This window comes from Scyliorhinus torazame, chromosome 3, assembly GCF_047496885.1.
Source record: "Scyliorhinus torazame isolate Kashiwa2021f chromosome 3, sScyTor2.1, whole genome shotgun sequence".
Classification (NCBI taxonomy): Eukaryota; Metazoa; Chordata; class Chondrichthyes; order Carcharhiniformes; family Scyliorhinidae; genus Scyliorhinus; species Scyliorhinus torazame.
This window is the reverse complement of record NC_092709.1, coordinates 168,562,004-168,577,144: the sequence shown is the minus strand read 5'-3', so window position 1 is coordinate 168,577,144 and position 15,141 is coordinate 168,562,004. Positions and strand designations below refer to the sequence as shown.

The 15,141-nt window shown below is 45.7% G+C and overlaps 1 protein-coding gene across 2 annotated transcripts in view; it reads right to left on the bottom strand.

The window, feature by feature from the left end:
• stim2b (stromal interaction molecule 2b) overlaps positions 1 to 15,141 on the bottom strand; it is a 212,473-nt gene that overhangs the window by 157,536 nt on the left and 39,796 nt on the right. The window contains exon 3 of one of the 2 annotated variants that reach the window (XM_072496536.1): positions 1,192 to 1,322. The exons of the other annotated variant lie outside the window; for it this stretch is intronic. Within the exon in view, the coding sequence (XP_072352637.1) occupies positions 1,192 to 1,322 (131 nt within the window). The remainder of the gene's footprint in view (positions 1 to 1,191; positions 1,323 to 15,141) is intronic. 2 annotated transcript variants of the gene reach the window in all.

Here is a 15,141-nt window from a genome sequence, read left to right as displayed (position 1 = left end):
AACAGGAAGTAAGATTTCTATTAAACTAAATAAATAAGAGTTCATGACTTTTAAAGTTCTCCTTCCATAAACAGCGACTTAAAACATAGCTTAGTCAATGCAATCACAAACCAGTTAAAACCAACCTCCATTACAGTTACTACAAAAAATGTCCCAAAAGACACCAGAATAAGGTCTGTTACAAGGTTGAATATTGCCTGCCAACCAATTATCCAGAGATATAGTTTAACTTTATTTACTCTGAAATAGGCAGAAATGTAATAAACAATCATCAGGTGAGTGAATATCAGATACATCAAATACATGCACATTTATTTATTCTCAGCAGGAAGTAGGTTTTGCCAAACCTGTGCTTTTTTACCAGGTATAAACATGGCAATATCCCAGTTGTCACAGTCTACACGCAAGAGCCTGAGAAATATTGGCAGTAAAGTCCAGTTAAACACCTCTCCTAAAATATCACCAGGCCCAAGAAATGCTCTGTGGAGGAACGTTATGAGAGTTTCTCAGATACAACCAGTAGGTTCATGGCTAAATTTAGTGAGTTATTTGTTGTGTTTATCAAACTACAATGTAATTTTCATGCATAAATAGAAATGTGGCTTCAAAACCAACACAATCGCTGAACAAGAAGTTTGGCCAAAATTGCCTCATTAAATTTGCTTTGCTCAGGTTATGGTACTTCCTGATGTGAATAAAAAGTAAAAAACAAAATCAGTCATTTGACAACCAATAGAGCATCAATGTCAAGCTCAATCTCTTTACTGAATACCTATGCATGGATTCATTGGACAATGAGCGACAGTAGTGAGCGACAGCAGGACATTTTGCGGATTTCTCTCCTCTCTTTCCTGGGGACACTGAGACCAAATACAAAGTTTTACCATGTCCGTGGCTGAAAGCAGCTAACTCAGCCTCAAACTTTCTACGTGTGCGCGACTCGGAACCAAACTAGGCATTGCAATTATCTGTAAAGTCATCAAAGAATAAGTATTTTCTAAGGGCTAAAAGTTTACAAGTTAGCCAAAATGTTGGCAAAGTGAAATCAGGCCTGATGGATCATCAGCCTAAGCTCAATTCTGCATGCTCATTCAAAAGGAAGTTAAAAGTTTGCAAGCGAAATATGAAATAGAAATTGCAAAACTCAGCAATGATGGTTTAGACAATTAAATGTTTAGAATTTTGGTTTACCTCATGGCTCTCCTCTACATCAACATCCCCATCATTGTCATCGTCCATCTGTTTGTGTATCATTCGAATAGCCTCGAGACAGTGTCGATCATCTTCATTCAGGCATGCTGGGTTCAATGTAGTGCAATTTTCTAAAAGCAAAGGATTAGAGGTAAAAACATGATCTTAAAATAAGCGATAGTTTGTTAGAGATTTATATACAATATATATATATATATATATATATATATAATCCACTTCCACTGTTCTGTGTACAAGGAAACTAAATGTTCTCTTCTGTTGGCGGCGGGGGGGGGGGGGGGGGGGGGGGGGGGGGAAGAGAGAGAGAGCGAGAGAAAGAGAGAGAGAGAGATAGAGAGAGAGAGAGAGCGCAGGTGAGAAGGCAGAATACAAAGAACAAAGAAATGTACAGCACAGGAACAGGCCCTTCGGCCCTCCAAGCCCGTGCCGACCATGCTGCCCGACTAAACTACAATCTTCTACACTTCCTGGGACCGTATCCCTCTATTCCCATCCTATTCATGTATTTGTCAAGATGCCCCTTAAATGTCACTATCGTCCCTGCTTCCACCACCTCCTCCGGTAGTGAGTTCCAGGCACCCACTACACTCTGCGTAAAAAACTTGCCTCGTACATCTACTCTAAACCTTGCCCCTCTCACCTTAAACCTATGCCCCCTAGTAATTGACCCCTCTACCCTGGGAAAAGCCTCTGACTCTCCACTCTGTCTATGCCCCTCATAATTTTGTATACCTCTATCAGGTCTCCCCTCAACCTCCTTCGTTCCAGTGAGAACAAACCGAGTTTATTCAACCGCTCCTCATAGCTAATGCCCTCCATACCAGGCAACATTCTGGTAAATCTCTTCTGCACCCCTCTCTAAAGCCTCCACATCCTTCTGGTAGTGTGGCGACCAGAATTGAACACAATACTCCAAGTGTGGCCTAACTAAGGTTCTATACAGCTGCAACATGACTTGCCAATTCTTATACTCAATGCCCCGGCCAATGAAGGCAAGCATGCCGTATGCCTTCTTGACTACCTTCTCCACCTGTGTAGCCCCTTTCAATGACCTGTGGACCTGTACTCCTCGATCTCTTTGACTTTCAATACTCTTGAGGGTTCTACCATTCACTGTATATTCCCTCCCTGCATTAGACCTTCCAAAATGCATTACCTCACATTTGTCCGGATTAAACTCCATCTGCCATCTCTCCACCCAAGTCTCCAAACAATCTAAATCCTGCTGTATCCTCCGACAGTCCTCATCGCTATCCGCAATTCCACCAACTTTTGTGTCGTCTGCAAACTTACTAATCAGACCAGTTACATTTTCCTCCAAATCATTTATATATACTACAAAGAGCAAAGGTCCCAGCACTGATCCCTGTGGAACACCACTGGTCACAGCCCTCCAATGAGAAAAGCATCCTTCCATTGCTACTCTCTGCCTTCTATGGCCTAGCCAGTTCTGTATCCACCTTGCCAGCTCACCCCTGATCCCGTGTGACTTCACCTTTTGTACTAGTCTACCATGAGGGACCTTGTCAAAGGCCTTACTGAAGTCCATATAGATAACATCCACTGCCCTACCTGCATCAATCATCTTAGTGACCTCCTCGAAAAACTCTATCAAGTTAGTGAGACACGACCTCCCCTTCACAAAACCGTGCTGCCTCTCACTAATACGTTCATTTGCTTCCAAATGGGAGTAGATACTGTCTCGAAGAATTCTCTCCAGTAATTTCCCTACCAATGAAGTAAGGCTCACCGGCCTGTAGTTCCCGGGATTATCCTTGCTACCCTTCTTAAACAGAGGAACAACATTGGCTATTCTCCAGTCCTCCGGGACATCCCCTGAAGACAGCGAGGATCCAAAGATTTCTGTCAAGGCCTCAGCAATTTCCTCTCCAGCCTCCTTCAGTATTCTGGGGTAGATCCCATCAGGCCCCGGGGACTTATCTACCTTAATATTTTTTAAGACACCCAACACCTCGTCTTTTTGGATCTCAATGTGACCCAGGCTATCTGCACACCCTTCTCCAGACTCAACATCTACCAATTTCTTCTCTTTGGTGAATACTGATGCAAAGTATTCATTTAGTACCTCGCCCATTTCCTCTGGCTCCACACATAGATTCCCTTGCCTATCCTTCAGTGGGCCAACCCTTTCCCTGTCTACCCTCTTGCTTTTTATGTACGTGTAAAAAGCCTTGGGATTTTCCTTAACCCTATTTGCCAATGACTTTTCGTGACCCCTTCTAGCCCTCCTGACTCCTTGCTTAAGTTCCTTCCTACTTTCCTTATATTCCACGCAGGCTTCGTCTGTTCCCAGCCTTTTAGCCCTGACAAATGCCTCCTTTTTCTTTTTGACGAGGCCTACAATATCTCTCGTCATCCAAGGTTCCTGAAAATTGCCGTATTTATCCTTCTTCCTCACAGGAACATGCCGGTCCTGAATTCCTTTCAACTGCCACTTGAAAGCCTCCCACATGTCAGATGTTGATTTGCCCTCAAACATCCGCCCCCAATCTATGTTCTTCAGTTCCCACCTAATATTGTTATAATTAGCCTTCCCCCAATTTAGCACATTCATCCTAGGACCACTCTTATCCTTGACCACCAGTACTTTAAAACTTACTGAATTGTGGTCATTGTTACCGAAATGCTCCCCTACTGAAACATCTACCACCTGGCCGGGCTCATTCCCCAATACCAGGTCCAGTACCGCCCCTTCCCTAGTTGGACTGTCTACATATTGTTTTAAGAAGCCCTCCTGGATGCTCCTTACAAACTCCGCCCCGTCTAAGACCCTGGCACTAAGTGAGTCCCAGTCAATATTGGGGAAGTTGAAGTCTCCCATCACCACAACCCTGTTGTTTTTACTCTTTTCCAAAATCTGTCTACCTATCTGCTCCTCTATCTCCCGCTGGCTGTTGGGAGGCCTGTAGTAAACCCCCAACATTGTGACTGCACCCTTCTTATTCCTGATCTCTACCCATATAGCCTCACTGCCCTCTGAGGTGTCCTCCCGCAGTACAGCTGTGATATTCTCCATAACTAGTAGCACACCTCCTCCACCCCTTTTACATCCCCATCTATCCCACCTGAAACATCTAAATCCTGGAACGTTTAGCTGCCAATCCTGTCCTTTCCTCAACCAGGTCTCTGTAATGGCAACAACATCATAGTTCCAAGTACTAATCCAAGCTCTAAGTTCATCTGCCTTACCCGTAATACTTCTTGCATTAAAACATATGCACTTCAGGCCACCAGACCCGCTGTGTTCAGCAACTTCTCCCTGTCTGCTCTGCCTCAGAGCCATACTGGCCCTATTCCCTAGTTCTCCCTCAATGCTCTCACCTTCTGACCTATTGCTCCCGTGCCCACCCCCCTGCCATACTAGTTTAAACCCTCCCGTGTGAAATACCTGTTTTTAATTCACTTATTCTGTTCATATTTTCAATTAATTCATTCTATTACCATAGAGAAAATTCTGGAAAATCTCAGCAGGTCTGGCAGCATCCGTAGGGAGAGAAAAGAGCTAACGTTTCGAGTCCAAATGACCCTTTGTCAAAGCTGACAAAGAGTCACCTGGACTCGAAACGTTGGCTCTTTTCTCTCCCTACAGATGCTGCCAGACCTGCTGAGATTTTCCAGAATTTTCTCTTTGGTTTCAGATTCCAGCATCCGCAGTAATTTGCTTTAAATTCATTCCATTACATATCCATATAAATGTTCATGTTGACATTCATAATAAACCGCCTATACAAACTGGTCACATTGCAGTTACACCACTGTCTCAAAGCACATGTGGGGACATGCAATTCATATATGACATGGTTACATAGGTAGTCACTATTATAATAATAAACGCATGCCTACACAATGGAAAAAATTGTCATGTACATGTTCATCACCCACACTGTGGTTTATTCTGAACTCCAATCGGAAATAAACAAGCAAGCAACTCAGTTGAACCACAGCACTATGACAAAGTACAAGAATAAAATCTGACAAACCACTCAGCATTGGCCTAAAGCCTCAAGTTCAGGCATGACAAAAGCTAGAACATTAACATCTGGAAACTTGTAACAAAATTAGGAGAATGTTCTATAGACTAGTCAAGTAACAGCTTGCCACTGCCATACTCACTTGATCACTTTCAGCCAGTGTCTCAGACTCCACCATCGCCAAGTTATGTCATACACTCCCTACAGTGCAGAAGGAGGCCATTCGGATCATAGGCCCTTCAAAATAAAAAACACCTTACCTGGGCACAATCCCTCGCCCTATTTCTGAAAACCCACCCTGAGGGCCAATTTATCATGGCCGATCCATCTAATCTGCACCTCTTTGGACTATGGGAGGAAACCGGAGCACCCAGAGGAAATCCACGCAGACACGGGGAGGAAGGGCAAACGCCTCACAGTCACCCGAGATCGTAATCGAACCCGGGTCCCTGGTCTGTGAGGCAGCAGTGCTCACCACTGTGTCACCTGGTCCTGTTACATGACAGTCCTACCCGAGGTGGCAACACAGGGGTATAAACTGGGAGTGGCCCCAAGAGACCTCAAAATTGATTCCTAACCCCATGGAGTCTCAATGCATCAGGTCAAACATTGGAAAGAAACCCCACTGTATCTTTTCGCTTATTGCACTCTCTTACAACTTGTAAAGGCACAGGAGGTAATCTAGCTGAGGGATTCCAATGTCAATCATCAGGAGCTGAATGTTTAGGCCCCTGAAGGTACTGAGGTGGATGAGCACAGAATTCCATGTTACGAGCCAATATGCCAGTTCTCCTGCACCATTTCTCCCACAAACAACTTTTAAAAGCTCATCAAGGCCTATTGTCAGAGGTCAACTCAAATTTTAGTCAGCCCCCGGGTACCTGGGAAAAACAGTAGAGTTGCCAGGAGATGGCCCCTCAGCGACAGCCCAGGCCATGGGGCTTGTGGTCCAGAGCGGTTTGGTGGTCCTTCCCACCTGCCTGGTTATAGTTACAATACGGTGTCCCCGACAGAAGATCTCCCCTTCCACAATGGTGGCCTGGCTGCTTAGGACATTTTTTATAATACACAAAACATGGCAAGATTCTTAGAAGCAGGAAAGAATTTCCCTTTTGGAATGGGATAGGCATGTGAATTTGTCAAAAACAGGAATATTGTTTTCTCTGTATCCATGTATCAATGTCTGTGTAAAATAGACGCGTTATCTACAGCATGGTATAGTTATGCCTACTATTCCTTAACAAAGTAATCAAAAAAGAGCAATCTTAGGACTGCAATCCCTCATTACACTCCTAATGTGTTCCTTAAAAAACTGAACCAAAACATGCTAAACAAAAATTACTTTCCCCACAAGAAAACATCTGTTTTGGATGGATTACGCCTGACCTGTAGTTTGCACATGCCTTCAATCTACTGGTACATAAACTCGCTAACTTATAAACTCTTACCACTTACCAACCGCTCATCGCTTCCCTCCCCCGATCCTCCCGTTTGCCCCCTCCTTCCCCTCCCCCGGCCCTCCCTTTCTCTTCCCTACCCCTCCATTTCCCCTCCCCTTTCCTTCTCCCTCTCCTTTCCCTCCCACTCCCCCTCCCCTCCCTTGCTCCTTCCCTCCTCTTCTCCACTTTACTCCTCTCTCCCTCCCTACTCCTCTCGCTGTTCCTCTCACGGCCCTCTCCTGCTCCCTCCTTCTCACTGGCCCAACCCCTGACTCCTCTGCAGAGCCTTTGTTTACAGCAAGGGCTGAGGAGAGGGGCAGCAAGCAGAAAGCTGACAGGGTCTGGAAGAGGGGAGCCGCGAGTGAGAAAGGAAGTGGCAATAGGGAAGGTCAAGAAAGGGAAGTAGCAAGTTTGCCTTTAAAAAAAGATTGAGCCTGCGTGGTAACCCTGCTGAAGCAAAAATGGAGCAGTTCAATTCAGGGATTTCCGTGGTTTACTAACTACACCAAAATCAAAAAAGACCATCAAAGCACACTTTAAATGGGGAATACCTATTATAGCAGCAGTTTTCATCTACCATACCAGAACCACTGCAGAATTTTGGAAAAACATACTACCATTATGAAAAGTTTTTTGATTTATTGATCCACCACTATTTAAATCCTTCCAACTCTAAAATAGACCAATTCAAACACAGGTCTCAAGGAGGTAAAGGGATAGCATTCAAGCAGATTATCACCAAATTCTAAATCCTCCTAAAAATGTGTTTTATGCACTAGGTAGCCTAGTATTAACTGTGCCTTTGATAGTTAAATGCATCATTTTAAGTTCCATCTCTCCCATCTCTGCTGTGACACTTTTGATGTTTACAGGAATCAACACTACTCGTGTCAGGTAGAAGTATAAGTGCGAAAGTGGAGTGGAGGCAGATGACCAACCTTGGTCATGTTGAATGGCAGAGCATGATCAAAGAGTCATATGGTCAACTCCTGTTCCTATTTCTTCTGCTCTTAAACCAAAATTGTCCATGTATCTAAAATAAACTTTCACAATCAAGCTAAACCGAGAGAGGAGATAATAACTTAAACTTTGACGGTGCTGTTCAAAATTAGTTAATGAATCACGAGCCTCAGCATCAATCTGTGTAAAACAAGTGCAGCACATCAGTGTTTCATATTATACTGCAGTGCTCTTTCGTTTCCTCAGTCTTTTAAGCAACTTTGCTTCTTCAGTTACTAATGCTGTGCCTTTTACATCGCAAGAACCATTGCGAACACTTCTGGTTAATTAAATCCCACAGCGCACAATACTCCACTGATTAATACCCAACGGAAACACATTAACACACTAGAACCGTTTACCCTTGATAAATCAAGGTTGTGTGTTTGTGCTAATAAATTTAAATTATTCAATGATTTGAACTAACCAATATAAACAGCAAAGTGGGAATTTAATGTTCAAGAGGATTTGAATAATTGGATAAAAAGCCTTGACTGCGTGCAAAACTTCCAATGTTTCATTCATCTACTGCACCGGAAGCACAGGCAGGCGTACATTACAAAATGTCTAATTCGGGCTTTGTTAAACAGCACGATATAGCCTCAGTCAGACATGACAAACAAATTGATCAGCAACTAACAATTCTATTGCATTCTGAAGAAGTCAAATGGACTCAAAAAGCTAACTCTGGGCGTGACCTTCTGGCCACGTTGGGCTGGAAAAGTATCTCGCCGTGCCGCAGCGAAGCCGTTGAAAGCCGGGAAACCCCGCTCCCGGATCTACCTGGCTCAACAATCTCACGAGACGTTGCAATCAGCTTTTGGCAAATCTGCATATTAGAGCAAGGCGGTAAGCCTTACTCTAAAGTGCAGATTCCCGAGGTAATGGAGGCTTTGGGATTCAATCCCTCCTCAGGGACCTCGGGTGACCAAACGGGGACCAGATGAAACAGCACTCGTAGGGGTCTCCAAGGGGATCGAAGGCCACCAGCTACATGCCCTTTGGGAAGGGTGGTGCCCTGACACTGCTGGTGCCACCAGGGCACCCTGGCACTGCCAGCCTGCCAGTGTCACGTGGGTGCCAGCCTGGAACTGCTGAGGTGGCACTGCCAGGGTGCCAAGCTGGCATATTTTGCGTGCGTACGATCGGGCCGGGGACCCTTCCATGTTGCGGTCGGGGGGGGGGTGGGAGGATTTTTTTTTTGTGGGCTCATTTAAAAATGGTGTCCCGATCTCTCGCTACAGCGGGGAATTCCGATGAGTGGAGCTACTCATTACAAAAAACGGGGCTGTGTGTGGCCTTGGCCGTGCAGGCCCCTTATTCAAAGTGAGTCGCATTGAATAGCTATGCGTTTTTCTGCACTGAGTGTACCGGGATACATGTGGCTAAACGTGCTCGCTTGGGAACTTTGTTCCCTTTTGGGAAGATCGCACCCTCTGTTTTTCTCTCTCCACAGTTGCTGCCAGACCAGCTGAGTTTTTCCAGCATTTTCTGTTTTTAATTCCATTACATTGTTGGGAATTTCAGAGAATCTAAATAGTTTTCTATTCTTCCTTCTTTCAACGCATAGAAGTAGAATACAAAGATTCAACAGGATACGTGCTTTTCAGTACTCCGATCTTCATCAAGCCACATTCTGGGAATTCTGTTTATATCACTTGTAGCGCAGTATGCAATTAAAAAGGAGGGATTCAGTGTAATGTTCATAGTTACTCAATATTTGCAGATTGAAAATTATTAAAAACACCATTATTGTTTCTCCTTTTTGCATTTCAGGGCAAATCGCTCACATCTTCCCTCTTGTTTCTTGCAAGAGCTCGGAGGTGTAGCACAACAGCATTACAGTGATGGAGAACTTATTGTGCAATAATAATTGGATGGGATCATCTATGTGGAGCAGTAGCAGGAAAGGACATTGCACAATAAGAATTATTATAGCAATAGAAGTGATACAGAAAGAGACAGGAGTGCTTGTAGCGGAGAGATAAGTGGAGTGGGAGGGTAAAGATCCAATTGTCATGGGTCCACGTAGGCACCAATGACATAGACAGTAAGAAGTCTTACAACACCAGGTTAAAGTCCAACAGGTTTGTTTCAAACACTAGCTTTCGGAGCGCTGCTCCTTCCTCAGGTGAATGAAGAGGTAGGTTCCAGAAACATATATATATATATATAGACAGATTCAAAGATGCCAGACAATGCTTAGAATACGAGCATTTGTAGTTAATTAAGCGTTTACAGATCCAGAGATAGGGGTAACCCCAGGTTAAAGAGGTGTGAATTGTCTCAAGCCAGGACAGTTGGTAGGATTTCGCAGGCCAGATGGTGGGGGATGAATGTAATGCGACATGAATCCCAGGTCCCGGTTGAGGCCGCACTCACGTGTGCGGAACTTGGCTACAAATTTCTGCTCGGCGATTCTGCGTTGTCGTGCGTCCTGAAGGCCGCCTTGGAGAACGCTTACCCGGAGATCAGAGGCTGAATGCCCTTGACTGCTGAAGTGTTCCCCGACTGGAAGCGAACATTCCTGCCTGGTGATTGTCGCACGATGTCCGTTCATTCGTCGTCGCAGCGTCTGCATGGTCTCGCCAATGTACCACGCTTCAGGGCATCCTTTCCTGCAGCGAATGAGGTAGACAACGTTGGCCGAGTCGCACGAGTATGTACCATGTACCTGGTGGGTGGTGTTCTCACGTGTAATGGTGGTATCCATGTTGATGATCTGGCACATCTTGCAGAGATTGCCATGGCAGGGTTGTGTGGTGTCGTGGTCACTGTTCTGAAGGCTGTGTAGTTTGCTGCAAACAATGGTTTGTTTGAGGTTGTGCGGTTGTTTGAAGGCAAGTAGTGGGTGTGTGGGGTTGACCTTGGCAAGATGTTCACCTTCATCGATGACGTGTTGAAGGCTGCGAAGAAGATGTCGTAGTTTCTCCGCTCCGGGAAAGTACTGGACGACGAAGGGTACTGTCGGTTGTGTCCCGTGTTTGTCTTCTGAGGAGGTCGGTGCGGTTTTTTGCTGTGGCTCGTTGGAACTGTCGATTGACGAGTCGAGCGCCATATCCCGTTCGTACGAGGGCATCTTTCAGCGTCTGTAGATGTCTGTTACGCTCCTCCTCGTCTGAGCAGATCCTGTGTATACGGAGCGCTTGTCCATAGGCGATGGCTTCTTTAATGTGTTTAGGGTGGAAGCTGGATAAGTAGAGCATCGTGAGGTTATCCGTGGGCTTGCGGTAAAGCGAAGTGCTGAGGTGATCGTCCTTGATGGAGATGAGTGTGTCCAAGAATGCAACTGATTTTGGAGAGTAGTCCATGGTGAGTCTGATGGTGGGATGGAACTTATTGATGTCATCGTGTAGTCATTTCAGTGATTCTTCGCCGTGGGTCCAAAGGAAAACAATGTCATCGATGTATCTGGTGTATAACGTCGGTTGAAGGTCCTGTGCGGTGAGGAGTACACGATGACATCAATAAGTTCCATCCCACCATCAGACTCACCATGGACTACTCTCCAAAATCAGTTGCATTCTTGGACACACTCATCTCCATCAAGGACGGTCACCTCAGCACTTCGCTTTACCGCAAGCCCACGGATAACCTCACGATGCTCTACTTCTCCAGCTTCCACCCTAAACACATTAAAGAAGCCATCGCCTATGGACAAGCCCTCCGTATACACAGGATCTGCTCAGACGAGGAGGAGCGTAACAGACATCTACAGACGCTGAAAGATGCCCTTGTACGAACGGAATATGGCGCTCGACTCATCGATCGACAGTTCCAACGCATCACAGCAAAAAACCGCATTGACCTCCTCAGAAGACAAACACGGGACACAACCGACAGAGTACCCTTCGTCGTCCAGTACTTTCCCGGAGCGGAGAAACTACAACATCTTCTTCGCAGCCTTCAACACGTCATCGATGAAGTTGAACATCTTGCTAAGGCCATCCCTACACCCCCACTACTTGCCTTCAAACAACCGCGCAACTTCAAACAAACCATTGTTTGCAGCAAACTACCCAGCCTTCAGAACAGTGACCACGACACCACACAACCCTGCCATGGCAATCTCTGCAAGATGTGCCAGATCATCGACATGGATACCACCATTACACGTGAGAACATCACCCACCAGGTACACGGTACATACTCGTGCGACTCGGCAAACGTTGTCTACCTCATACGCTGCAGGAAAGGATGTCCCAAAGCGTGGTACATTGGCGAGACCATGCAGATGCTGCGACAACGAATGAACGGACATCGTGCGACAATCACCAGGCAGGAGTGTTCCCTTCCAGTCAGGAAACACTTCAGCAGTCAAGGGTATTCAGCCTCTGATCTCCGGGTAGACGTTCTCCAAGGCGGCCTTCAGGACGCACGACAACGCAGAATCGCCGAGCAGAAACTTATAGCCAAGTTCCGCACACAGGAGTGCGGCCTCAACCGGGACCTGGGATTCATGTCGCATTACATTCATCCCCCACCATCTGGCCTGGGCTTGCAAAATCCTACCAACTGTCCTGGCTTGAGACAATTCACACCTCTTTAACCTGGGGTCACCACTATCTCTGGATCTGTAAAGACTTAATTACCTGCAAATGCTCACATTCTAAGCATTGTCTTGCATTTTTGAATTTGTCTAGAAATGTTTCAGGAACCTACCTCTTCATTCACCCGAGGAAGGAGCAGTGCTCCGACAGCTAGTGTTTGAAACAAACCTGTTGGACTTTAACCTGGTGTTGTAAGACTTCTTACTGTGCTCACCCTAGTCCAACGCCAGCATCTCCGCATCATAGGTAGAACAGGAACAGAGGTTCTGCTAAGGGGGTATGAACAACTAGGAGCTAAATTAAAAAGCAGAACCAAAAGGTAATAATCTCTGGATTACTACCGAAGCCACAAGCCAATTGGCACAGGGTCAATAAGATTAACGGGGTAAATGCAGGGCTCAAAGATTGGTGTGGGAAGAATGGGTTTGAATTCATGGGATATTAGCACCAGTACTGGGGAAGAGGGGACCTGTTCTGATGGGATGGTCTTCATCTGAATCATGCTGTGATCAGAGTCCTCGCAAGTTTCCAGATGGCATAATAGAACAGAGCAAAAAGTGTGACAAGTATGAGAAAGGGAATGGTCAATGCAGGTTTGAGAGTGTTGTACCGAAATGCACGCAGTAAACGGAACAAGGTAAATTGGCCGGTACGATGTTGCCGCGCATGCACAGTGGCTCCCTTCCCCGCGCTGACCCCGTGGCTGCAAGGGGATCAGGGCTGGGATCTAAATATCCATGGACATGTGTCCTATCGAACAGATAGGCAGATGGGCAAAGGGGGCGGGGTTGCATTGTCAATAAGGAATTAAATTAAATTAAATCGATAGCAAGAAGTGATATAGGATCAGAAGGAACTGAATCTGTGTGGATAGAGTTGAGGGATTGCAAAGGTAAAAAGACCCTGGGTGGGATTCTTTCACCCCGACGCCGGGCCGGGGAATCGCCAAGCCGCCCCGACGCCAGTCTGCTGTGGGTCGCTCCAGTGCCGTGCTGGCCCCCTGTAGGGGTCAGAATTGCTGCTCCTGAGGCCATGTTGACGCCGTCGAGAAACGCAACGGCGTTTACAACAGCGTCAACACTTAGCCTCTGGATCGGAGAATCCCGCCCCCGATAGGGAGTTATGTACAGGCCCCCTAGCAGTAGTCAGGATGTGGGGCAGAAAATAAATCAGGAGACAGAAAAGGCATATAAAAAACGCATTACAATAATAACTATAATGTGCAGGTGGACTGGGACAATAAGGTTGGTAGTGGATCCCAAGAAAAGGAATATGTGGAATGTCTAAGAGATGGTTTTTTGGAGCAGCTTGTGACAGAGCCTACTCGGGACAAGGCAATTCTGGACATGGTGATGTGCAATAAAGCAGACTTGATTAGGGAACTTAAGGTGAAGGAATCCTGAGGGAGCAGTGACCACAATATGATAGAATTTACCCTGCAGTTTGAGAGGGAGTAGCTGGAATCAGATGTACCGGTATTACAATTAAGTAAGGGTAACTACAAAGACATGAGGGAGGACCTGGCCAGAGTTGATAGGAAAGGGAGCCTAGCAGAGAGGACAGTGGAACAGCAATGGCAGTAGTTTGGGGAGTTATTCGGAGGGCACAACAGAAATTCATCCCAAGGAGAAGGAAACATGCTAAGGGGAGGACAAGGCATTCATGACTGACGAGGGAAGTCAAGGGCAGCATTAAAAAAAAGAAAAAGCATACAAAAAGTGGCGAGGATTAGTGAGGAGCGAGGATTGGGAAGCTTTTAAAAGTGAGCACAGGACAACTAAAAAGGAAATAAGGGGGCAGACGTTGAGATATGAATGTAAGCTAGCTAGTAATATCGAGGAAGATAGCAAGCGCTCTTTTCAATATATAAAAGGTAAGAAGAGGGGTGAAAATAGACATTGGACCACTGGAAAATTAGGCTGGAGAAGTAATAATAGGAAACAAAGAAATGGCAGGGAAAATGAATAATTACTTTGCATCAGTCTTCACGGTGAAAGACACCAGTGGGATGTCAGGGCTCCAGGAGAGTCAGGTGGCAGAGGTGAATGCAGTGGCCATCACTAAGGAGAAGGTTCTGGGGAAACTGAAAGGTCTGTAGCTGGATAAATCACCTGGGCCAGATAGACTACACCCAGGGTTCTAAAAGAGATAGCTGAGGAGGTTGTGGACGCATTGGTGGTGATCTTTCAGGAATCACTGGAGGCAGGGAGGGTCCCAGAGGACTGGAAAGTGGCTAATGTAACACCACTGTTTAAGGGAGGGAGGGAGGCAGAAGATGGGAAATTACAGGCCAGTTAGCCTGACTTCGGTCATTGCTAAGATTTTAGAATCCATTATTAAAGATGAGATCGCGGAGTACTTGGAAGTGCATGATAAAGTAGGACTGAGTCAGCATGGCTTCGTCAAGGGGAGGTCATGTCTGACAAATCTGTTAGAGTTCTTGTTAGGAGGTAGCAAAGAAGTTAGACAAAGGAGAACCAGTGGACATGATTTATTTAGATTTCCAGAAGGCCTTTGACAAGATGCCGCATAGCAGATGTTAAATAAGTTAAGAGCCATGGTGTTAAGGGTAAGATCCTGGCATGGATAGAGGATTGGCTGACTGGCAGAAGGTGGGGATAAAGGGGTCTTTTTCAGGATGGAAGCCAGTGACTAGTGGACCACAACTTTTCACAATATACATTAACGATTTGGAAGAAGGAACAGAAGGTACTGTTGCTAAGTTTGCAGATGATACAAAGATTTGTAGAGGGACAGGTAGTATTCAGGAAGCAGGGGGCCTGCAGAAGGACCTGGACAGGTTAGGAGAGTGGGCAAAGAAGTGGCAAATGAAATACAATGTGGAAAAGTGTGAGGTTATTCACTTTGGAAGGAGGCATGGACTATTTTCTAAATGGAGCAATGCTTAGGAAATCAGAAGCACAAAGGGACTTGGGGGTCCTTGTTCAA